Source organism: Paralichthys olivaceus, chromosome 13, assembly GCF_024713975.1.
Source record: "Paralichthys olivaceus isolate ysfri-2021 chromosome 13, ASM2471397v2, whole genome shotgun sequence".
Taxonomy (NCBI): domain Eukaryota; kingdom Metazoa; phylum Chordata; class Actinopteri; order Pleuronectiformes; family Paralichthyidae; genus Paralichthys; species Paralichthys olivaceus.
This window is the reverse complement of record NC_091105.1, coordinates 11984886-12007746: the sequence shown is the minus strand read 5'-3', so window position 1 is coordinate 12007746 and position 22861 is coordinate 11984886. Positions and strand designations below refer to the sequence as shown.

Genomic DNA, 22861 nt, shown 5'->3' with positions numbered 1-22861 from the left:
GGTTCTCCATTAAGGTATACAAAATGCATTTTAATGCAGTGTGCAACAACTTGCACAAATCTATGCAAACACACACTGATGCACTTAAGCATTTTTTATGCAGTACTCAGTGCATCCCATTGTGGATGATGGAATCAATTTAGTGAAGGACAGACTGTAGCACCAAGTGGGAGTGTCTGCATTTCCAAGGAGACTCTTGGGGGATGTGAATTCTTCTATTTTAATCATATGGAAAATATCATTTTCTTTTTACATAGACCAACCAATAAAAAATGGAGAAAATCTATATTTAAGATTTGCAAGAGACTGAATAAATGAGAAAGTCCTGCAACTTGATTTATACTAAATATAAACTAATACACAAACATTTTTATAATGAATGAAATCAGGAACAGGATCTCAGCACCAGATTGACCGTAAAATTAAATCTTCCTAGAATTTGCGTTAATATTTGCACTGGATCAGGTTAAATGAGCCAACATGGGAGTAGAGATGAAAATGTAAGTTGATTAATCAATAAGTTAACTTGCAGAAAAGGCATCAACTATTTTAAAAATAGATTTTTTGCCAAACAGGCTGTGATTTTAAGGTCTCAAATGTAATAATTTTGCTTTCTATCATTGAAAATTAGGGTTATAGACTTATTGTCAGGTAACACAAATCATTTAATTTGTTAAATTGGGCTTTAGGCAATTCCGAAAGTGTTTTTTTTCACATTTTTAATATGAAAAATAACTGAGACAAAAATCAGAAGTAAACAGAGTTGCAACCAAATGTAGGCAGGGGAAAAAAATACAGATTTGATATAAATAAATAAAGTCCATTGTGTATTGTGTAAAAATTTTATTGTGGTATTATTTAGTTAATTTTAACACAACTGTGTTAGAAGATTCAACAAAAATATTCAGTTATTTCATGGAAACAATTAAAAAAAACAAAAGCAGCTGTATATTTTCCCTCTTTGTCTCCGGGAAACAGTCACCGCTGTTGTGATAATGTTCTGGACGGAGGATGAGGCAGCTCTCTCTTCATGTCTATAAATTTGAGCGTGTGAGCCACGGAAAATCCTGCAAATACAGACAACACAGTCATTAGACCCCCAGACATGATCGTGACATTTTCTGTAAAGGGCCTTTTGTGGCCTTCATGGATGCTGAAACCAATTTGACCTTCACATTCAGAAATGTAGCTGTGTAGGAACAGTGAATAGTTTGTCTTCGGCCATTATCAAAGACTCAGCTTTAATCCAGACAGTCAGGAGAGAAACAATGATGGCAGCTAAACTCAAAGGTCTTTCCGCCGGCTCAGCCATGGAGTTCAACACCATGGCTACAGTCCCGAATACAACCTTCAAACATGTCTGCTAAGGGTTGCGTGGATACATTCAACATAAACACAGAGGGCCGTGCTTTCTAATTATGGGGACCCTGAAATAGAAAGGTCATGCCAGTGTGAGGTGGAGGGATTGTGAGCGGAGTACAACAGTTCTGTGGAGCACCTGGAGTGTCTGGATTACTGCTCAGTAAGACATGTCAGTCACGTAGCCCTGCGAGGACGAGGCAAGAGACAACTAAACAACAAGTCCTTTGTTGCTCTGCACTCGGTATGAACCAAATTCACTACAGTCACTATTACAGCTGCGACTGCCTTTGTCACTCAAGTCGTCATGCATCTCTCCCTGGAGGCATTTGTTGATTTTTTTTTTTTTTTTTACCAATTTCTATATTGTAAACCAATGCCTTGATTAAATTACTACAATTGACTGCTGATGTTAATTCTGCCTTTCAAAGACAGTAAAATGTTCATGGCTGGTGTCCGACCACTGATGCAAGTGAAGCAAGCAGCGCTAACCTCTGTTCTTTTCAATGACATTTGCTTTCAACTTTCAAAAATAAAATACAAATCCCCAGATTTAGCAGATCTAAATGTAGGATGCTCACCTGCACACACACATTCTCCATCTGCACATGCCACATATCCTATTATAGGGGGGGGGCTTAGAGGGGGTGGAATCACCCACTGCTTCCAGTTTAAGAAAAGAGGATCCTGAATCCAAATGTCCAGCGCTCCCAGCTTGCAGCCTTTAGTCAGACATACTCTCTCATGTCTGAATCTTTACCTGGTAAAGACCCAGCCACAATGATTGAGTGACAGTGACAATGTTGGAAAATAACCCCACAAAGCAACATCACAACATCACAACAGTGTTTTAAGCAGCTGAAAGTGGCATTACTGCATCAATTACATCCTCAACCACCAGGGGGCGGGACACTTCCACAGGATGGATGCTATTCAGATTGACCAATGTAAATTTAGGTTCACAGAAAAACTCCAGATGATTCATTCATTTTCGACAGAGGAGAATCATCGCTCACACATTCCCACGAGGTGACGTTACCTGCTGCTTCCTGTCGGAGGAGGGGTCGATCAGCACGTTGAGGAGACTCGGCCTCTCCCAGTCACTCAAGCTCAGCTGCAAGGCGCTGCGCAGCTCCTCCACCGTCCTCACCAGGAAGCCTCGACCACCAAACGCTGTCATGATCTCATCATAGCGAGCCTCGGGCAGGAGGGTCACAGGAGGGGCTCTGACAAGCAGCACGGTCACATCAGACAGATTTCAGTACGTCACAGTAGAATACCTGCTTAAGAAATGTACTGTACTATGATCACTTGGCTCACATAGAAGTCAGATCTCCCATTTTTGCCATTTCTTTCCACGTCTCGGGATCCATGCCGCTGTATATTCCATTATTATTAACCACAATAATAACCACAGGAAGGTTGTACCTTATAAAACAAAGAAAATGTTGGAATTAAGTTGTGAAATCGAGCTTTAGGAAGTTGAACCAAATATACAGCATAGAAAGGAAGGAAACAAACTTACCTGCACATGGTTTCAACCTCCATGCCTGAAAATCCAAAGGCACTGTCTCCTTCCACACAGACGATCCTTCTGCCTTTACCCTCGCTCTTCTCCACAGCAGCTGCGGCTATCGCAAAACCAAGGCCCACTCCCATCGTCCCAAATGTGCCGGCATCCAACCTGCACATCATCAGGATTAGTCAACCACAGGCTTGCTTGTTGTGTAAAATAAAAGTTCTCATTTTGGCACATACTGTATGTGCAAAAACAAATGCAGACACTGTTAAGCCTGTGGAAGGCTTACATCAGTCACTTTAATTGGCCGACAAATTCATTGCTTGGGCTTTAGTTGAAATGTGGCAATTTGGTCGTTAAAGAGACACTTCATCATTTGTTACTCTGTGTCGGACCATCTTACCTGTGTCGAGGGAGGTAGTTGTTCAACATTGTGCGTCCTATGTCCATGGTGTTCGCACCCTCGCTCACAATGACGCAGTCGTGTGGCAGCAGCTGGGAGATGTGGTGAAACACGGTGTAGTAGTTCATGGGTAATGTTGATCGCAGAGCGAGAGCCTTTGGAGAGACAGAGGGCAAAAATCTTTTGAAACCGCATATAAATAATAACAAACATGAGGCACATAATCCTATTAAAGTAATGACATCATCTTTTTATGAGTCTAAACCCACCTTGGAGTTTTTTGCATTAGCAGCAATTTTCTCCTTCAGAGTGCTCCACCACTCTGTGTCAGAGGGATATTTCCAAACATCGTTACGGACACAGGTCAGGAGCTGAGTGAAAAAGACAAAGAATCAAAGATATTTCAGTTTTCTTATAAAACGTCTTTAAAACGTGTCAGGATCTTAGTCCAAGATGTGATGATTGTGTGCCAACCTAGTTGTAGTTAATGTACCTGAGTGACAATAGCATTGACGTCTCCCAGGAGAGCAACAGTCGGTCTCACATTGTTCCCTATCTCCTCGGCACAAAGGTCAACCTGCAAACAGTTAGTGAACAAGATTTGCTGCAGCAGTGAAACAGAATAACAGATCATGACGACAGTCACAGTATTTGAACGTATCCTGAGTAAACACCATTAGCTTTGTAGCAGTGAGGCATCCTATCGTTTGACCTGCTCATTTACATACCTGGATGACTTTGACGTCGGGGTCAAATCTTGGTGGCAGACCAAAATGTAGAATCCAGTTGAGTCTGGCTCCAAGCAGGAGAACAACATCCGCCTGGAGGAGAGCTCTTTGTGGCAGAAACAGGAGGAGACGATCGAAAACAAACTGAATACCAGGTAAACAAGGATGTATATGTTGTATTGTACTCATGTTTATAAGTATACTTTACTAATTACATTGAGTGCATTTACTGCGGCACATTGCCAGCAAACCATAAATATCAAAAAGTACCACTTTACATATTCATCAACATAATTGTTCAGTTTTGTGAAAAGATTCGGAATGGTTTTCAATATCTGCTCCAGAAATGAAATGATAACTCAACATCAGCCTAAATAATGGAAATACAGAATACTGCATATCTTTGTGGTGAAAGTGTGTCTCACCTCGAGCGGGCAGCAGCCACACAGTTGGGGTGATCATCGGGCAGCACTCCTTTCCCCATGGGGGTGGGCAGGAACGGCAAACCGCTCGTCTCCACAAACCCCTTAAGAGCAAGTTCTGCTCGACCATAAGCTGCCCCTGTTCGGCACAACAATACTCCAATCATATCGTCAAGACTTATTTAATGATGCTCTGATACAGTGATGGAGTGTAGACTGTGATTAAAGCTTATCCCAGGAAGACAATTCTTTGTTTTGATGTTACCTTTGCCAATGATGACTAAGGGTCTTTTAGCTGCTTTCAGGACAGAAACAGCCTCAGTGATTGCACCGTGATCAGCCAAACTCACCGGTGGAGGTGGACAACAGGACACAACTCTGCAGGGGAAACAGCTCTGTCAGTTTCTTTACACTTGACACCACAAGAGAGAAAAAATACAGAAAAGTAAAATGTTTCAAATGTATTTATGAAACAAACCTGACTTTGCTACTTTCCACTTTAGCATTGACCATATCCCCTGCAATGTCCACGTAACAAGCACCGGGACGCCCGTACGTGCTCGTGCGGACTGCCTACAAAACAATGGAAATACACAAAATGTCTCATTCTGTCGACTACATCAATGAGATGTATCAGAAACATCCGTTTGAGACGTCACCTTCTCTATCACTGAGGGGATGGCTTCCAGACTGCTGGGTCTGGCAGAGAACTTGCTATAAAGGCGACAGGCTTCCACCTAATAACAAATAACAGCGTTAGCTCAGTGAAGAGTCAACAGGCACGAATCCACATGAAGGTGTGTTTTACCTGAGGAAACTCCTGAAAGGCTCCTGCTGTCTCCTGGTTTCTATCTGAGGAGCCTCCTATGACAACCACAGGCCTGAGAACAGCAGGCGACAGGTGGTCAATAAAGTTGATTTTATCTTATCACATCTTTTTATCCAGAGTACACAGATGCGATGTTTAATATACATTGTTAAAGGAACAAATAAAGATAAGATTGTTTATGGTGGGGGTGGAAAACATAACTATATAAATAATTAAAGTCCAATATAATATAATTATATTGTTTATACATTGTGAAACCACTGTTTTTGTCATTATCTGCCAATAAAAGAGTTTAAAACCTAAAGCTTCACTCAGTCTTTTAACTTGAGAGAAATAATAATGTTATATTTATCATGATCAAGTGTCGATTAAGATCGATGTGAATATATATGGATCCACACCAGCAGTTCATGTTGGCGTTGGCCATTCCACCCAGAGCGTGGATGAGTCCAGGTCCAGACACCACCAGACAGGCTCCTGGTCTGGGAGCAGAACGTGACAGAACCCGTCAGATAAACTCAGACACACTGAGATCTCACACTGCTGCTCATATCCTTCTGCTCTAACTCTGTCTCACCTGCCTGTGAGGTATCCAACGGCGGAGGCAGCATAACAAGCCTGTGGTGTGACAGACAGACGTGTTAGTGAGAAGCAGCTGCAGGTGAACAGCAGTGCTGCAGGATAACACGTGTTTTTACCGCTTGCTCGTTGCGCATTCCCACATATCTGATGCCTGCAGCCTGAGCAGCCATGGCCACTTCGATGACAGGAACACCGACGATCCCGAACATGTACTCCACCTTCTGCAGGGACACAAACACATTCGGACTGAAGCACAGGACTTCGACGAAGAAGAAGTTTGGTTTGAACACGTATTCATCTGCAGCTCACAGTTTATTGCAGCCGGCAGCGCGACACGTGAACTTTGACACAGTTTTCGCAGCGGAATGATCAGGTGAGTTCACGTGCTGGTGATTTCTTCCGCGATGTTTTATCAACAGTCTTACCTGAGCTTTCAGTGACTCAGCAACCAGCTGAGCTCCGGTCAGCTCCTCCATGACTCCTCACAAACTGTGATCTGAAGCTGCAACTTTCACTGAACTCACTGAAACACCAACACAATAACAACCTCTCAGCCCGCCCCCTTTAGCTCACTTCCTACTTCCCAGCCAATCGAGGAGCGACGGCGTGTAGCGTCACAAAAGGACCTTTACGCATAATAATAATAATACTCAGGATTAATTTATATTCTCCATCTCCCAGTGAGTTTATTGTAATGAATAAATTATAGAATCTGAAAAATGTCTGATGAAAAATGACAACTCCAAGTTAAACATTATGTAACCAGCGACCCCCCCCCCCCCATTATCCAGTTTACTGTGAGAAATGAGAAAGAAAACACTTTAATTTTTAAAAAATTGAATCATATTAATTCATTGTATTTTTAAATACATGAAATATTCAGTTAACTAAGAAAAACAAGACAGTCACTCATTAGAGTGCATACGTCTGCCAAGGCCCTTTAAAATTCAGTCAAGCCGTACCCCATGAATTATTCCGTCGACTAAGAAGGTTATAATTTCATGATTTTCAATAACTGCAAACTGAATCCTAAGGGACAGATTGTACTCTCCAAATTCAACTACTGTCTTAATGGTAATGAATAGTAATAACTAAAATTATAAATCTCGTTTTCAGGCGTGCCCTGAAATTAAACTATGCATAAATATAAAATCCCATTAAAAAATAGAATAACTAATAATACCTGACAGTGAACTGTACCATGTTGACACTGAATTGATCGGACTCTCAAACAGCAGATATTCAGACTTAGTTTACAACACCCCGGTGTTTTATCTCAATGTGAGAGTGAATCAACATGGACACGACCAGGAGCCTGAGGTAGATACTGAATAAACTTTACACCTGTGATTTTTCCTCTTGTGGCAAAATGTCACGTGTGAAAAGACTTGAGCTGGTTCACATGTGCCATAAACTTAATACAGTTAAAGTCAATACTCCATAAAGACTCATGGTCATTATTAAATAACTCATTTCTTTATTACTCATAAAATATACAGCAATCTCAGTAATGAAAGAATTCACTGGAGCTTTGAATTCACAGTCACAATTTCTATATACATGCTAGTTTCATCCCTCTTCAAGAAAAAGCCAGGAAAAGAAACAAAAATCTTTTCCATTCTAATGAAGCTAGCAAATGTATTGTACATATTTCCAGTTAAAATGATTTCTCAACAGACAGAAAAGGGATTTTTGAATCACGGTAGAATCGAGTGGTTTCTCTTTTTTCGGAAGTTAAAGCAAGCAAAACCTGTCAACAAACATTGACTAATATAAGAGCAAAAAAAAAATCATTCAAACAGAAGAAAATCAAACGCTGTCCTGTCATTGGTTTACAGTGTTTCTCCTCACAAAGCTGAGCGTCAGATAGCTCAGTGTTGGATCAGTGCTTCTTACAGTTGTCTCATTACTTACCTAGTGAGCATCACAGCTGCCTCTACACACCCATCTGCTCTCAGTAACTAATGAAGGCACAAAATAAACACATAAATAGGAACCAAACGTACACAAATAATTTATTCTTGAAAGACTAAACCGCAGTGGACAAGTCAATACACAAAGGTAAGGTTGATCAACTTAAAAATAACCTGTTGCACATATCAAATGTTTTTAAATTACTCAGGTCAGAAATTCAGATTTTTTTTCTTGAGGATAAGGAGTTTAAGACATGAACATGGGAATATTAAAATTTTGATCTCAAAAAATAAATGACTTTCCCCCTGTATGACTTACAGATTTGAAATACAAGCGCATTCGGCAGACGTAGTGTGTGGTATTTAACTCCCTCCCAAAAGAATTTCATAAAGGAAATCTCTCTTCCCCAATGCACTGGTAAACTCCAAAACTTCTCAAACTCATGTACATAATTAAAACTGGGTTAAAATGCATCCGCGTCTCCTGGTCCCTGTCAGATTAGCTCTCGGCGAAGTGCTACCATCCCTCTTCAGCATGTTATTGCCGTACAAATGTCGCTGTCTGCCCAACAAGCACTCAACAAGTCTGTGTTGGTAAAGCAGCGGTTACTAAGGTCCTGTATCAGCTGGAAGGACACCTGGTGCTGGATGAGGTCGGGATGAGTGTGGGCCAGCCTGCTGCACCTCCTCCCTCTCTTGCTCTCTTTTCTAAGTGGGGGGACTCTTTAAGGCTCCTGTGGGGGCTTTTCTCTTCTTCTGCCCTCCAAAGCTGGCGGTGGGTGATTTATTAAGACACAGTGTGTGTGTTTATGCTTCCATCTCCTCCCGTCCCTCAGTACGTCTCTGAATCCGAGTCGTTGAGCTCCTCGTCCTTGTAGAAGCCCTCGTGATGGCTGACGTTGTTGAAGCTGCAGTAGGAGCTGTGCTCGCCGCGCAGCACGGGCAGGCTGTCGAAGGTGACGCTCTTGGAGGGGCTGGTGGTGTAGTGGTTAATGGCACTGAAAGGGAGGGTGGGTGCCGGGGTGCAGGGGGACACAGGCATCATGGTGGCCAGGATGAGGGCGAGGCAGTCTGCCACATCTTTGTTGGGGGCACAAGCCAAGGCAGGTGTGTAACCTGAAACAATGACAGTGCACATTTTATTAAGGTCATGCACAGCTTCAGTTTCTAACACTGTTACTACATCTCTTAAATGATAAAGTAGTAACTGTATGGTTGACAGGATAAAACATTCTGTTGTGCTCACTTATGCATATGTAGGTGATATATTATGTAAAGAAGAAAACTGTTGTCTTGAATTTACCGTTTTCATCCACTGCAAGTACACTGGCTCCTTTTGCAAGCAGCTCCTGCACCACCACAGTCAGACCATTTCTCGCAGCCACGTGTAGAGGCCTTAAAAAAAGATGTCAAGTCAATATTTTTCAATTTGTTCATTATGTTTGTGTGAATAATTCAAATCTTTACATTATCGACAAACACTTCCACTCCATCGCACCACTCAGATGCAGCACAAGACAAGACACTAATGTAATACAGGTGATACATACGTCTGTAAGGCGGCATTAGTGGCATTTATGAGGTTCCTGTCTGTAATCTTTTCCAATATCAACAAGGCACTGGTTTCATGTCCCTGTAGAAAACAGGTACAGAGCAATACATGTTAAAACAACCACATACAGTAGCTTATAGTATAACAACATGTTTGAGGGAACATGATGTACATTTACTGCTGTAGAATGTGAGTACAGTGCCACCATGTGGCCATACACACCTTACTGCAGGCTAGGTGAAGTGCAGTGTTCTTTACAGCATCCTGCAGAGTGAGATCTGCTTTCGCACTGCTCACCAGCAGTTCTAACAGCAACAACACAGGAACAACACAGCAAAGTTAGAGTAATTCAATGTAGCAGTGTTTACTAATTCATTACTGCACCAACTATTACATCCTGCAGTGATATTTCCCAGTCTGCTGGTTAAAGTAGAAAAGCGCTCGTACCGACAGCATTGGTCTGGCCGTTCTCAGCAGCCATCATGAGCGGCGTCTTCCCTGTGGTGTCGATACTGTTGACCTGTGCGTTGTGGCTCAGCAGCAGCTGGAGACACTCCACATGGTCAGTGAACGCTGCTGCATGCAGGGGTGTTCTGCACAAATAACACAGGAACAAGACTCATATTAAATCAAGCAATCTTGTGTCACAATTATCTTATGGCTGCAGATCTTCAGATACTTTGCTTTAGATGACCATGTTTACCTGTTTTTACTGTCTTTGGCATTGACAATGGCGGGGCCCAGAGTGTCTATCAGCATCTCAGCTGCACCTTCGTTATCATGGATCCTAAAGAAGAAATAAGAGACATTTATTAAATCTGTTTAAGATTCTTTCCTCACGTACGTTGATAGGAACGGATGTCGGCAGAGGATCTTACACAGAACAGTGGAGGGGGCTGAAAGAATTCCCATCAGCCTTGTGAAAAACTTCTTGTTCCAACAAAACCTCCACACATGTATCATGACCTGTAGAGAAGAATACAGAAAGCAGTAGATGCATTGGCCTTCATCTCCAGGTGCTTCATTTTTTTTAATGGGTGCATTAAGAAATAGCAAGAAAATACTTAAAGAACAAGCATGAAACACGAAAATGATAAGTGCTCAAATGTACAAACTTACTCTACTACAGTATCTCTGTATTTAAGAGCTTAACATGCGATATGTAAACTGATCATTGTAAGAGGTCTTCTAAGCCTCGTCTGTGTACCATTGTAGCAGGCCCAGTGCAGTGGGGTGTAGCCATGGTTGTCTGTTAAGACAGGGAGAGTTTCCACTGACTGGGCAGCATGCAGCAGTCCTCCTAGTACCCCAGTGTGTCCACATGCTGCTGCCAGGTGGATCGGTGTGCGCCCTTTGCAGTCTCGCACCAGGAAGTTGGCACTGTGCTGAAGCAAGGCCTCCACACATTCCTCGTGCCCGGTCACTGCCTAAAGACAGAAGGCAGATTGATTTTATACATCATGATTTGAGGGGAAGAAGAGGTGATAAATGTTGTTGAATTGGTTATTTCTAAAGAAATAGAAAGGAAGTTTATGCTCATGATCCAGATCAAAATGTGAAAGTATTGTATCAAGTATCAACGTAGAGAACTACCACAGTAGTCAGTTCTATGTATAGTATATGTAGGAATAGTGGCATGTCCTTACTCCTCTATGCAGGGCCGTCCGCCCCCACTTGTCTTTGGCTTCTACACATGCTCCCTTATTCAACAGAGAATAAACACAATCTGTGTGTCCACTCAGGACCGACAGCATCAGAGGTGTTCTAAACAAAACAGGAGAAAGTTATGTTAACAATTACTTTAGACGATAAAGTGAAAAAAACTAAATCACAAACAAACTTCACTTACTGTCCATTCCCATCTTGAATATCTACTGCACTTTGAAGATCAGCATTTCCAATCAGCAAACGCAAACATTCCGAATGACCATTGGTAGCTGCAAAGAAAAAGACCCATTAGCATCTCTCATTATACTGTGTTCAGATCTGAAAAGTCGAATGCAGGCAAATTGATTCCCCACCTGCAGCATGGATGGGGGTTCGCTTCAGGGTGAAGTCTTTGACCAGGATGGAGGCTCCTTGGTTGATTAGAACATCCACACACTCTACATGACCCTTAAAAGCAGCCAGGTCTAAGGGAGTACGTCCCTGGGTGTTTCTTACATCAAGATCCAGCAGAGACTGCACCAACACCTCCATAGCTTGGTGGTGACCATGATACGCCTGGAAGATTTATTTACAAAGAACAAGTTAACATAAGTTAACTCAGAGTGAGGATAATAGCATTATACTGACAATACTCACAGCAAGATGCAAGGGGCTGACAGGAGCCCTGACATCAGAGTCATTCAGGATGTCTGTCCCTGAGGTTTCCATTAGCTGAACAAATAACACAAGTTAGAACCTGCATCACATATATTCACAGTAGAATCTATTGCATAGACATTTAGACTATTGTGCAACAGGTGGAGAGGCCAGAAGCATCTCATTCAGACTGGTCTTTACACTGATCCAGCTGAGGGTGAGGGTCAATAGCTTCTGAAATAAATACTTATTTGTACATACATTATTATTGTACAAATTTTTTACATTTACAATATTATACATGTAATGGAATTGGAGAAATGCACTAAAAACATAAATACTGTTTGTGATAACTTTCTTACCATTATTGAATGATGATTTTTGAGACTCAGTTGCACTGAAATGCCGACCAGTGGAAGATTTGTTTCTGTGTTACCTTCATTAAATAATAATAATAATAAGTATAGTATTATTATAGTATTGTTATTATTTATAGTATTTTTTTCTTTAGCTTAATTGATACTAATGCAGTGCCCTTTCTAAACCTATCTGCTGTAATGCTGGTTGCAGTGTTCTTTCTGAAACTCTAACAGTGACCTGCAGTAATTGATCCGTGGCAAGTAATTGAGTGATGGGGTTACAGAATCCTGGTATTTTTCATTCCCGAAAAGTAAACACTCTACTCACCACATCTAGAGGTGTCTCACTTGCAATCTGTAAAAGAGAGGATGAAGCAGTGATGAAAACACAAATATTGTGAAGCTGATTGTTTTATGTTGTGTACTGTGGAGTGAAGTTCTCACCAGCTCCAGACAGAGGCGATGTCCGTACGCGGAGGCGTAGTGCACAGCGTTGTAGCCCTGATTGTCCCGGATCCCTGGATTTGCATCGTTTCGCAGTAAGTATTCCAGGCACCTGCACGCACAACAAAGAGGCTGTTGTCAAGGAAACAAGATAATCTTTGAACTGTTACTTAGCATAACCGATGATGCAAAGTGCAGCTTTCATCCATCAAACCTTCAAACATAACCCGCCTCCCACTCAGCCAACACCTCCGTTAATACACTGAGTTCACTAAGTATACTGACTTTCCATCTGTGTCAGAGGCGGCGGCGTAGTGTAGGGGAGTACAGCCACGTTCGTCGAGGTCATTGACGCTGGCCCCTGATCCCACCAGAGCAAACAGGCACTGGTAGTTACAGTTGGCAGCAGCGTAGTGCAGAGGGGTCCTGGAAAAGCAAACATGCCTCAGTTCACTGTTTAAATTTCACAGAGAAACTGAAACAAACTCTTGACCCAGATCCACCAGTAAATAGTACAAACCTGCCAAAGCTGTCCTTCCTATTAAAGTCTGCACCCGTGTTGAGGAGAAGATTGAGACATTCCAGGTTTCTACAGGGGGTAAGAGATTTACACAATGATATTATTTTTGTTTTAGGTCATAAACTTTATCTTAACACTTACAGTTAATATTAAACATACTGTTCAGGGGTACTCACCCTCCAGCAGCTGCAGCATGTAAACAGGTCCTTCCAAAGTCATCAGGAGTATCAATATCAAAGCCTGCGCAGAGTAAAATATTATGAACAAGATTCTACATACACTTTTAACTGTATGTGATATTTAACAGGATAGATTTGCTCACCTGAAGACAGGAGCTTTCGGCAGCAGTCGGAGAATCCACTGAGAGCAGCCAAATGCAGCGGGAACATTCCGTGAACCCCTCGTCTAAAAAATCACGATCATGCGGATTTAGCCAGTATCACTAAAATATCCCTGGTGTTAAACTCAGGACAGGAAGTTTCTCTAGATGGTACAGACTCTGGTGTATCAGTTACATAACAGTCGATGCCTGTCAGCTTCGGAGAGATTTAAAAATGCAGTTCTTTCACAATGTTGAAGCAGTTGCTGAAAAAGGTGCAGGCCCAGGGCCACTTACTTAGCCGTGTCAGCTTTGTTGGAAATGAGGGTGTTGATGAGGAGCTCGTGTCCGTATCGGGCTGCAATGTGCAGTGGTGTGTTTCCATTTTTATCTTCACAGTCAATCTCGGCACCTTCAGGATGAAACAAACAAAGCACTTAGCTAGCAGTAGTTTTAATTTCATTGTCCAGCGAGGCTGAATTTGTAGAGGAGCTCACCATTTTCAATGATTGCTTGAGATCTAGAAAACCTCCCGTGGATGGCTGTCATGTGGAGGGGAGTCTTACCATCTTTACTCTAGACAAAGAAAAACACAGTGGTGTCACAGTGTTGATCATTACTATGGGTTTTAGTTGTATATAATATTATTGAACAATAGAAGAAAGGTACAGTTAAGTCTTAGTGTAATTACTTTACAACACAAGTAAAAACGTGAAATCACACTCAAGCAACATGCTACACTGCTACTTGATTAAAAATAAATATTCAATTCAAATTTGATAACTTTCCTAAACCACAATGAGCCCCTTTCTAAGTTACCAGGAGAGGAGTCATTCTGGTTTTTACTCACCTTGATGTTGACGTCTGCACCATTGCAGACTAGCAGTTCAAGACAAAGTGCCCCATGGCGCGAGGCGGCGGTAAAATGCAGAGGTGCAAAGCCCTTCTCGTTCACCTGGTTGACGTTGGCTCCACATTCAATGAGCTCGTTCACCACCACATCCTGCCCGTTGTAACAGGCAACGTGGAGCGGTGTGTTGCCGTATGCATTGGGCTCATTGATCTAGACAGCAAGATAAACAGAGAGTTATAGCACATAATATAGAAATCTGACACATCTCTCCTGACCGGACAATAAGATCTTGCCGTGTCCGCAGTGTAATGACAGCGAGCATGTGGGTGGAACTTACATCCACCCCCAAGTCCAGGAGGTATTTGACAACACTAATCATTCCACTGGAGGCTGCCGCATGCAGGGGGGTGTAAGATTTCTTATCTTTGCAGGCCACCTCGGCTCCGTGAGATGCCAGCAGCTTCACCACTTCTATGTGCCCTGAAGAAAACAAGAGAAGGATTTTAGTAACATGAACATGTAATCAAGAGTTTATTTTGTATTTCATCTAATCATATTTGACTGTGCTGGGCAACGTTCTTGCTTCACACTGGATTTTTACTGTACAGACAATTGTCTCAAGAGTGTTAAATGTTTTTTCTAAACGTCGACAGAGATGCCAACACGGAAAAATAATGTGTTCTGCTATGTGTTTAATGAATCTGATCTCAAAAAGAATATATATATAATTAAATAAACAAAAGGTATTCATTTTAAGATTTCAAAGTGAAATTGTAGTAACAATGAAAAAAGTAGGAACGATTTCTACATAAATTAAATCCTGGACACTTTCATTGAACACAAGATGAGATGATCTCCTAAAGTTCTAAAGAAAATAAATAGTGTGAAGTTAAAAAACCCCATGTGGTTAATTTATTACCCATGTAGGCTGCCCAGTGGATTGCACGGCGGTCCTTCTTGTCAAAGGCATTGATGTTTGCTCCTCTGGAGAGCAACAGCCTCACCATCTAAAAGCGGCAACAAGGAAAAAAAAAAGAAAAGAATCAGGAAACATGTCAAGGGAGGTTAAGACCTGAACATCAAATCTTCTCCCCCCTAGTCACTGTGTATATATGGTGTTTAATGCCTTTATACTAGAGTAAACAGACTGATCCTCTGGTCCACACCACATACAAGTACAACCACCTTCATGAATTAGATGAGCTTTAACATGGGTTTCAATTCTTTTTTAAATTGCAGCGCAAATGTGGGTCAATAAACGTTTTGATCTCGTAAACACTGAATACAGATGAATCAACAAGATATTAAGCCATACGTTTCCACAGGGTAGCCATGTTTCAGAATACATGTTACAAATCAGGTTACAACTACATGTCCCCATCTCTGTATTTGAATTTAAACAACTAAAACTGTCTGAACATTTTTTATATTCCACTAACATATGATCAGACAAGAAATGTTCATCCTGAAGTCAAATCATTTGCCTGCTAGTATATGTATGCAATGGGTTATTTGCATTTAGGCACGTGATTGGGCAAGCGCTGTTTGTGCACATAGTGTCCTTTAGTGTGTGACCACAATTTATGTCTCGACTGCCTGAAGTATCAGTCTGCAATCATGTGGGGAAAAATGATTATCTGCAAATTTGTTATTTTCTAAACAGGTTCTGGCTGGTTCTCGGAAAGCAGCTACACTTCTTGTTGAATTGTGTTTTTTCCAGTTTGCCCTGGTGTTTGGATTTGTGCAAATGACTCTCGGATCAAATAGGATTATTATTGTCACCCGACCTAATCAAGGTTTTACTGTACACTACTGCAGCAAAGGCTTAAGCTCAGAAAACGGAATGTAAAACCAATAAGACTACATAGCAGACAACAGATACTGTGGGTACAAACAGCTTTTTTGCTGTTAAAATAGTTCTCTTGACAGGCAATGTTAAAACATAAGAACTTAAGGATAAACAATCAGAACGAATCATTGCTATAAGGAAAGGAACAGCTGACCTCATGCTCAAACTAACTGCTCTGTGTGTGATGAGTTACAGAGGAAGAGGTATATGGGTAAGTCGGTTGTTTCATCTCACAAATCTTTAATGAGCAAAAATAAGCCATTGTTCGTTTGTTCTGTTTGGTATAATGCCCACTGTGTTTATACATTTATGAGGCAAACAGAAACACTTCCTGTTAGTAACAGCAAGGCAACACAATGAGTGGCTACAGTCAGTAAAGATCACCAGTTAAGTCTAAGACTGTGCACGTTTTGTCTCTAAAGGTGATCAATGTAATTTAGTATCAATTAAGGTTAAAATAAATAAATACTAAAAGGTATTTAAGCACTTCTTAGAGTACAGCCCACAGATGAATCCAACAAGGCTGAGGTCACTAATACATAGACCGCGATTAGAGTCAGTGAGTGAGATACGAGAGGGAAGGGATGAGAGAAAAGCCTTAAGTGGGGGAAGGGGGTGAGTGGGATTTAAGGAAGAAAAAGAAAAGAAAAAGGAGGACTTAAGGCTGTTCAATTGTTGAGACAGTTAAAATGAAAAATTTAATTTAAAAAAAAAGAAAGAGAGGAAGTGGTGGAGAAACTAAAGCCGCATCGTAAAAATGCTATGCTGCAATTAAAATGATTTTGGAAGTAACATTAATTCAGTATTTATTATTTATAATCCCTGTGGTTCACCTCTCTTTCTGCATCAATGTACTGGACCTTCCCTTAAGGAGATTTTCACTGAATTTTAATGGAATACTCTTCTTTTAAGGCTTTAAAGTTACCTCCAGATGACCGCTGAAGGCTGCATGGTGCAGCGCAGTCCGGCCTGCTCTGTCCGACACATTCACATTGCTGAGCAGTGGGACAAGGGCTTCGGCGCAGCGTACGGCCTTATTGGCCGCGGCGATGTGAAGCGGCGTCTGCCAGTTCTTGTCTCGGGCGTTCACGTCGGCAGAGTGTTTCAGCAAAACCTGGACAGCCTCCTGCAGGAAGTCGCCACATTAAGGTGTGCACTGTTTGAATGTGTTACACATGGATGTGATAAGAGAATAGGAGAAGCATTTCACATACCTCACTGCAGGAGGCCACAGCCCGGTGCAGAGGAGTGAGCCACTTGTTATCTTTGGCATTTACTCTGGCACCTGCAAGTCACATGATATTGGCTATGAGACCGTTTGAAGGTCATAAAGTTAAATTATATCAAGTGCAACATTTCAACAATGATTTAAGCCTTTTGACTTTTTTTTGTAACATCTCCACCTGCAAGAAAGAGCAGACTACACAGGGTGCGCATAGAGATATTTCACTGTATTAAATACAGATGCACCATCTGGCCACATAAGCACAACAATCTTCTGCTGAGTGCCACATTTGAAATATGCCTTTATGCTCTAAGACAAGTTGTAAGTTGCTGACATGCACCAAACCCTTATTGAATAAAGAAAACCAAGTATGTCAGGGCATGCTGCTGCTGAATACAACAGGTGATCATGACTTTGCTTTAAGATGTTTTCTAATGTTAAAGTGGGAATAAATATCATGAAGAACCATACTTCTAAAATTGGTATGATTGAACCTTATCTGTGAGGTATTTTTAAAACCCATACCTGAAAGAATCAGCAGCTCTATAATTTCTGCATCTCCGAGATAGGCAGCAGCATGCAGTGGAGTTCGCTTCTCATTGTCCTGTAAGAATGTGAACAGAAGAAACTGTGATTAAAAAGTGGGAAAACAGCTTGCAATTACATCTTAACTTTAGAGTCTTTCTCTACTTTATACAAGGTAATACAGCCCTGATCTTTTAGAACAAGATCACACCTTTTCTTTGTTATTTGTAACATTACAATGCTAGTGAGGTGAAATTGGCATATACTATTAACAGCTGCATTCAAAGCAAAAAAGGGTAAAAAATAAATTCAGTTAGCAGAGAAGACTTCGAGTGAAACAAATACCAACCAGCCATATTTTGAAACAAACATCTGGCCTTACCAAACAGTAACTTTGAGGAATGCAATGAAATGAGCAGAAAACCAATGATGTGTTGTTTTGTAACTATTAACTGAAAGAGCTGCATGATGCATGAGGGGTTTTAAAATCAGCGCTATAGGATGTTTTTTTAGATAGAAAAATAATAAGAGGAAACGGATGCAGAGTTGAGACTGCTGGGATTACCTGTGCATTCACATCCTCTTTTTTGAATATGAGTGAGCGTACTTCATCTGGGTCCACATTGAAAATAGCTTTCAGCAAAGCAGGCTGTAAAAGAAAGAGACTGAGTCAGACTTAAAACTCCAGCAGTAGAAAATTTGGAAAAAACAATAACTCTTCACTCAGACCTTGGAGACTTTAGACCGTAAAGAGACTTCTGGATCCTCGTCCTCAAGCACCACAATACACACACGACTCATTTGCTCCGAGATTACACAATCATGTTTAGGCTGTTAAAAAGTCCCTTAATATTTTTTGTTGAAGATCTGTATAAAAAAGGCAGAGACTGAGGCCTTTAAATAAAACAGTGACTCCACAAATCAGACGATGATGGAGGAAGAATGTCAGGATCGATTCTGACAAATGCTGAGCAGACACTTTCTAATTCTGTACTGTGTTGTTGGTCGGCGAGAAAACCACATCCACACGCGGCACAGAGAGAAAAAAAACAATCTTCAGAATGTAAGTCCAGTAACCCTGCGCTCCATATGACTGACTTTGACATGACTAGCCTCTAGTGAAAACTATCCCAGCTGATCCTCTTCACCATTTCAACAAGTGGCAAAAATGATGAAAGTCAAACAAGGCTTCTAAAACAATCTGAGGTAAAGTTGTTCTCTTTGTGAAGTCTGACGAAGGACCATGCCATCCCAACTACTAAGTAGTTTCGCTGGCTCCACCTTTCCTAGGGAGTGTACACAGGGAAGATACTGCTGTGTATACCATATATTTTGATCATTTTGCTCAGTTTCATTTTGCAAAAAGAATCATGTGTGTCTAATTAAAAAAAAAAAAGACTGGCAAGATTAACTGTGGTTTTTAAGACATGTAATTAGAACCATAAACATTTCAGGCAATATTTATCCATGTGTGGGTAGCTTAAGTGATTCATTGTGACAGTGTTGCAGCCTTTTGCCAATACTTCCTGTAAGACGAGGCTCTCACAACATCCGCAATGTCCCTAAAGACGGAATTGGAATTGAAAACCCACAGATGGAGAGAGCACTGCTTCATTATTAACTTGTTGGTAAAGAATCTTTTTGGCACACCATAAACAAATAGTCTGGGGCTCCAGAGACAATATAGCATTATTAGCAATGCTGAGCGCCCTGGCCCTTCACAAAATACCAAACTGGCTGCAGATCAGGTTATCACCATTTATGAGCTTCTATTCTTTTCCCCCCCTCATTAAGCGATGTTACATCTCGTACTTATCTAATGTATTTCAAAATAATTCTAAATCAATGCTCCTATCAACAGTAAAACTGTATGAGTAATTCATGTTTCGATTATCTGGACCTTAACGCATCATGTTGTCCAACTCCACATTGTTGTGCTCCCCTATCAGATCCACTATAACACCAGCAGAGTGTACGATCAGGCAGTTTTCCACTGGCTGTGGGAGGAGGCTGGCATGGATGGGGAGAACAGTGAGGGCAGGGGATCCCTTCCAGAGGCTGCAACTGGTTACCCATGAAAGACCCAGATGGAACATTCCTGGCTTGCACAAAAACTTAACCCTTTCCTGACTTTAGTTAAATGCCTATTGCAAAAAACAAATTAAGCTATCATGATGAGTTTACAGCTGCAGAAGTAACAGCTGTGAATTTAGGTGATGCTTAAATGCTGTGTGTCAGGTGAGCCATTATCTAGCACTTACATGTGAGCACTTACAACCTCTGAATGAGCAATTTGTATCAAAGTATCCAAAACAAAACGTGAGCTAAAGAAGCTGGAGGTTCCAGTTACCAAGTGCCAAGAGTCAGGGGGGTTTCAAATCACCTGCTGCAATATTCAGCTTGAATGAAAACTTGTATTGCCTTTAAATATCTTTACTACACCTCAGTTTGAAAAAGCTGGAGAGGGAAATATGCATACAACCAATCCCACCAGCTGAATTTCTTTCTGCATACATTCAGAATGATAAAGCGTGCAGAGTACATTTGGTCATTAAGATCTCATACCTCATCTAACCCACCAAGCTGCCCAGCTAGCTAATTAGCTAATGTGCAGCCGTGTAGCTTCCAATACCTCATGTGCAGAAGACATCTAGGTCATACGGCACAGTTTAAGCCACATGCTTGACAAACGCCATGAAATAGAACCAATTATGTTTGGATCCAATTCATTTTGTCTGAAGCGGCTCACAACCACAATGTTATACAGTGTCATTCACACGGTACTCAAGTCATACACTTTCCCCTTGGGCTGAGAGCATGGTGATATAGGAAGGATAGTTCTCTTTTAATTGTCTTGAAACTATTAGGACAAGATATGTTTTGTGCTGGTTCAGATTTGAGCCTCATTATTAATTTCAGCAGACTGATACTCAGTAAGTATTAAGAATAAAGACGACAAAGACTACCATTACCATCCAAGAGGGTAAGTAGCTTACATTCACTTTAAACATAAGACAATCCTTTCATTCACTTATTATAATGTCCATGAATATCTGCTGGGTGCAATAAAGGTTAGAGTGACTGAGGATGAATTCAGAGTAACAAGCAGGCACTGTGCTTCGTACAGTTTCATTCGACGATTCTCTGAATATCCCCCCACAGTGACAGGGACAAGGACAAATCTGCATTTTGTTGTTTTCAGCGCTCCGGTCCTGCACGACTGGTGTAGGAGATTTTCTATGCTTCTTTGGCTGCACGACTGTGCACCTCCTCTCCTCATACAAGCCAGCCTAGTTAATACCATCACCATGGAGACAGCTCTTTGGCAACTCCACTGGCTCACAGGAGCCCAGGCAGGCACACGATCATTCAAGCACACACACAATGAAAGACGCATGCACGTACATATGCTACAAGAATAGCAGGCTTGTACAAAACACGTCTCTGAATGACAACAGACAGCTATTCTCGTTTTCACACGTAGGTGACAAGTGGTTAATGTCGTTAGGGGACACATGTCTGATAAACTGTGACACTGCCAGTCTCCTCATACGTGTATAACCATTACACAGCAGTTTACTTGCATTCATACTACTTATACAGTAAAAATACATGCATTTTGGTAAACAGCTACGTCTCAAACTGCTGCAATAACTGGTTGAATTGTTTACAATATTAATAATGGGATATACACTAAATGATTGTGATCAAAGACAATTTAATTGATGTAAACTCAGATGAAAAACATATATATTTATATACAATCAACAGATCGCTTCGGTTGTTAAGGTAGTCACCTCATACAACATGATACAACATAATGGTGGCTATTGATAAAACACTGAATCACTTAGAAGCAACAACTCAAGCCCAGTTTTGCATTGTTTTTTAAAAATCACATTTAGCACCGGCTCCGGCTAATTGCTGGTCATAAACACGGGACCATTAGCTGGAGTGACCGCTTGAGCATGTGTCTCGGTGTTAATGTGATGCCACCAATCATCGACCAAGAACATGACTCCATATATGATTTAGCCAAAAGCCCCGTGTCTACCTTTCACCTCACAAGTCACTATTTATTATTTAGCACTTGAGGAAACGCTTCCGTCTGGGGGAATAGCCCGACAGACTCCAATTACATTCCGCTGGCGAGTGTTGAAATCGGGGGGCGAGCTAGCTAAACGTTAGCCGGCCAGCATTAGCTGAAACTTCAGTCCTCCTGCGACAACAACCACTTACCTGGTCTCGAATTTTGAGAACCACCATATTTCTGGGATTTCAACTGTTCTCATGCAGACACATAAATGAGGTGTTCGTCTCCTTCCCGAATAGCTGGGTTTGATCTCGGTTGCTCTCCCGCTGGTTCGCTGGAGGCCTGGCGCGACGCTAACCTAGCTTACTTGCGCTAGCTCTCTAACCTATGGCATGAGCAGCAGACGAGTAGCGGAAACTCCACAACATTGCCGCCACCATACTTCACCTCGCAATGAGACGCGCTCCCATTGGTCAAACGCGCCTGACGAGCCAGTAAAGAGGCTCCTTATTGGTTGTTGCCAAACAGCGCTCCGTGACAGACGCGCTCGTGTTGGATATCGCGTCGCTGACAACGTTCACGTCAGATTAAATATTGTTAAGTAAGTGACACTTTTAGTAAATGTTTCCGACATGAAGTGAACTTATGTTACCACACACGCTTACTGCGACATTTAGATATTCGTATGGAGCTATGTGGCTAAGCTACAGCAGCTCATTGTTCTGTTTACACAGTGTGACTCATCTGGAAGTTGAACTAAAACCGAGAGCAACACCGAAGAGAAGCCAACTCTGTTCCCCCAGGAAGAGGAAGTTTCACCGGACAGAAAACCACCATCAGGCCCCTGACTCATCTTCCCGGAGGTAGCCATGCTGCTGACACAAAGACCAGGCTGTATGTTTAATTGGCCCCATGGATGCTGATGAAGCAGTTCTGGCATGTTGTGCTAATATGTGAACATTAAGCAGACGTAGGCCTCTCTTTAAAAACACCTGTCACCCCCCAAGCCTTCAATAACTTAATGAATTAAGGAAAAAATGCAATATCTTTAAATTACAGAACAAACTAGTGAGGAGCTGCTTCTGTATCTGCCTCTTGTAAACAGAACACACAGTACACACAG

General features: G+C 41.5%; 2 protein-coding genes across 2 annotated transcripts; both read right to left on the bottom strand.

Moving 5' to 3' along the window:
- Nucleotides 1-828: 828 nt before the first annotated feature.
- hacl1 (2-hydroxyacyl-CoA lyase 1) lies at nt 829-6427 on the bottom strand. Its single transcript, XM_020092732.2, has 17 exons — nt 6268-6427; nt 5959-6063; nt 5838-5878; nt 5662-5742; nt 5240-5312; nt 5091-5168; nt 4910-5004; nt 4697-4809; nt 4435-4570; nt 4010-4115; nt 3775-3858; nt 3551-3652; nt 3282-3436; nt 2885-3043; nt 2680-2787; nt 2399-2585; nt 829-1067 (listed from the first exon to the last, which is right to left on the bottom strand). Exons 1-17 carry the CDS (start codon nt 6316-6318, stop codon nt 1035-1037), a joined length of 1707 nt encoding a protein of 568 aa, XP_019948291.2. The 5' UTR covers nt 6319-6427; the 3' UTR covers nt 829-1034.
- An 869-nt stretch (nt 6428-7296) lies between these two features.
- On the bottom strand, nt 7297-22208 carry ankrd28b (ankyrin repeat domain 28b). Its single transcript, XM_020093171.2, has 28 exons — nt 21945-22208; nt 18271-18354; nt 17706-17784; nt 17170-17240; nt 16881-17081; nt 15026-15113; nt 14444-14586; nt 14104-14316; nt 13751-13829; nt 13551-13665; nt 13257-13339; nt 13111-13174; nt 12935-13003; nt 12700-12840; nt 12415-12526; nt 12299-12325; nt 11612-11686; nt 11329-11530; nt 11157-11244; nt 10954-11071; nt 10515-10734; nt 10186-10273; nt 10011-10094; nt 9755-9900; nt 9530-9612; nt 9306-9388; nt 9059-9150; nt 7297-8871 (listed from the first exon to the last, which is right to left on the bottom strand). Exons 1-28 carry the CDS (start codon nt 21969-21971, stop codon nt 8588-8590), a joined length of 3159 nt encoding a protein of 1052 aa, XP_019948730.1. The 5' UTR covers nt 21972-22208; the 3' UTR covers nt 7297-8587.
- Between the last annotated feature and the right edge of the window lie 653 nt (nt 22209-22861).

Bases quoted from the DNA above. Each gene is read 5' to 3' on its own strand.
- ankrd28b (XM_020093171.2), bottom strand. From the start codon at position 21,971: ATGGTGGTTCTCAAAATTCGAGACCAG. The intron at 17,785-18,270 runs GTAATCCCAGCA...ACATTCTTACAG, and splicing joins AAGAGGATGTGAATGCACAG to GACAATGAGAAGCGAACTCC. The intron at 15,114-16,880 runs GTAACTTTAAAG...TGCCGCTTTTAG, and splicing joins CCTTCAGCGGTCATCTGGAG to ATGGTGAGGCTGTTGCTCTC.
- hacl1 (XM_020092732.2), bottom strand. From the start codon at position 6,318: ATGGAGGAGCTGACCGGAGCTCAGCTGGTTGCTGAGTCACTGAAAGCT. The intron at 2,788-2,884 runs GTAAGTTTGTTT...TTGTTTTATAAG, and splicing joins GAGGTTGAAACCATGTGCAG to GTACAACCTTCCTGTGGTTA. The intron at 2,586-2,679 runs GTGAGCCAAGTG...GCTGCTTGTCAG, and splicing joins ATGGGAGATCTGACTTCTAT to AGCCCCTCCTGTGACCCTCC.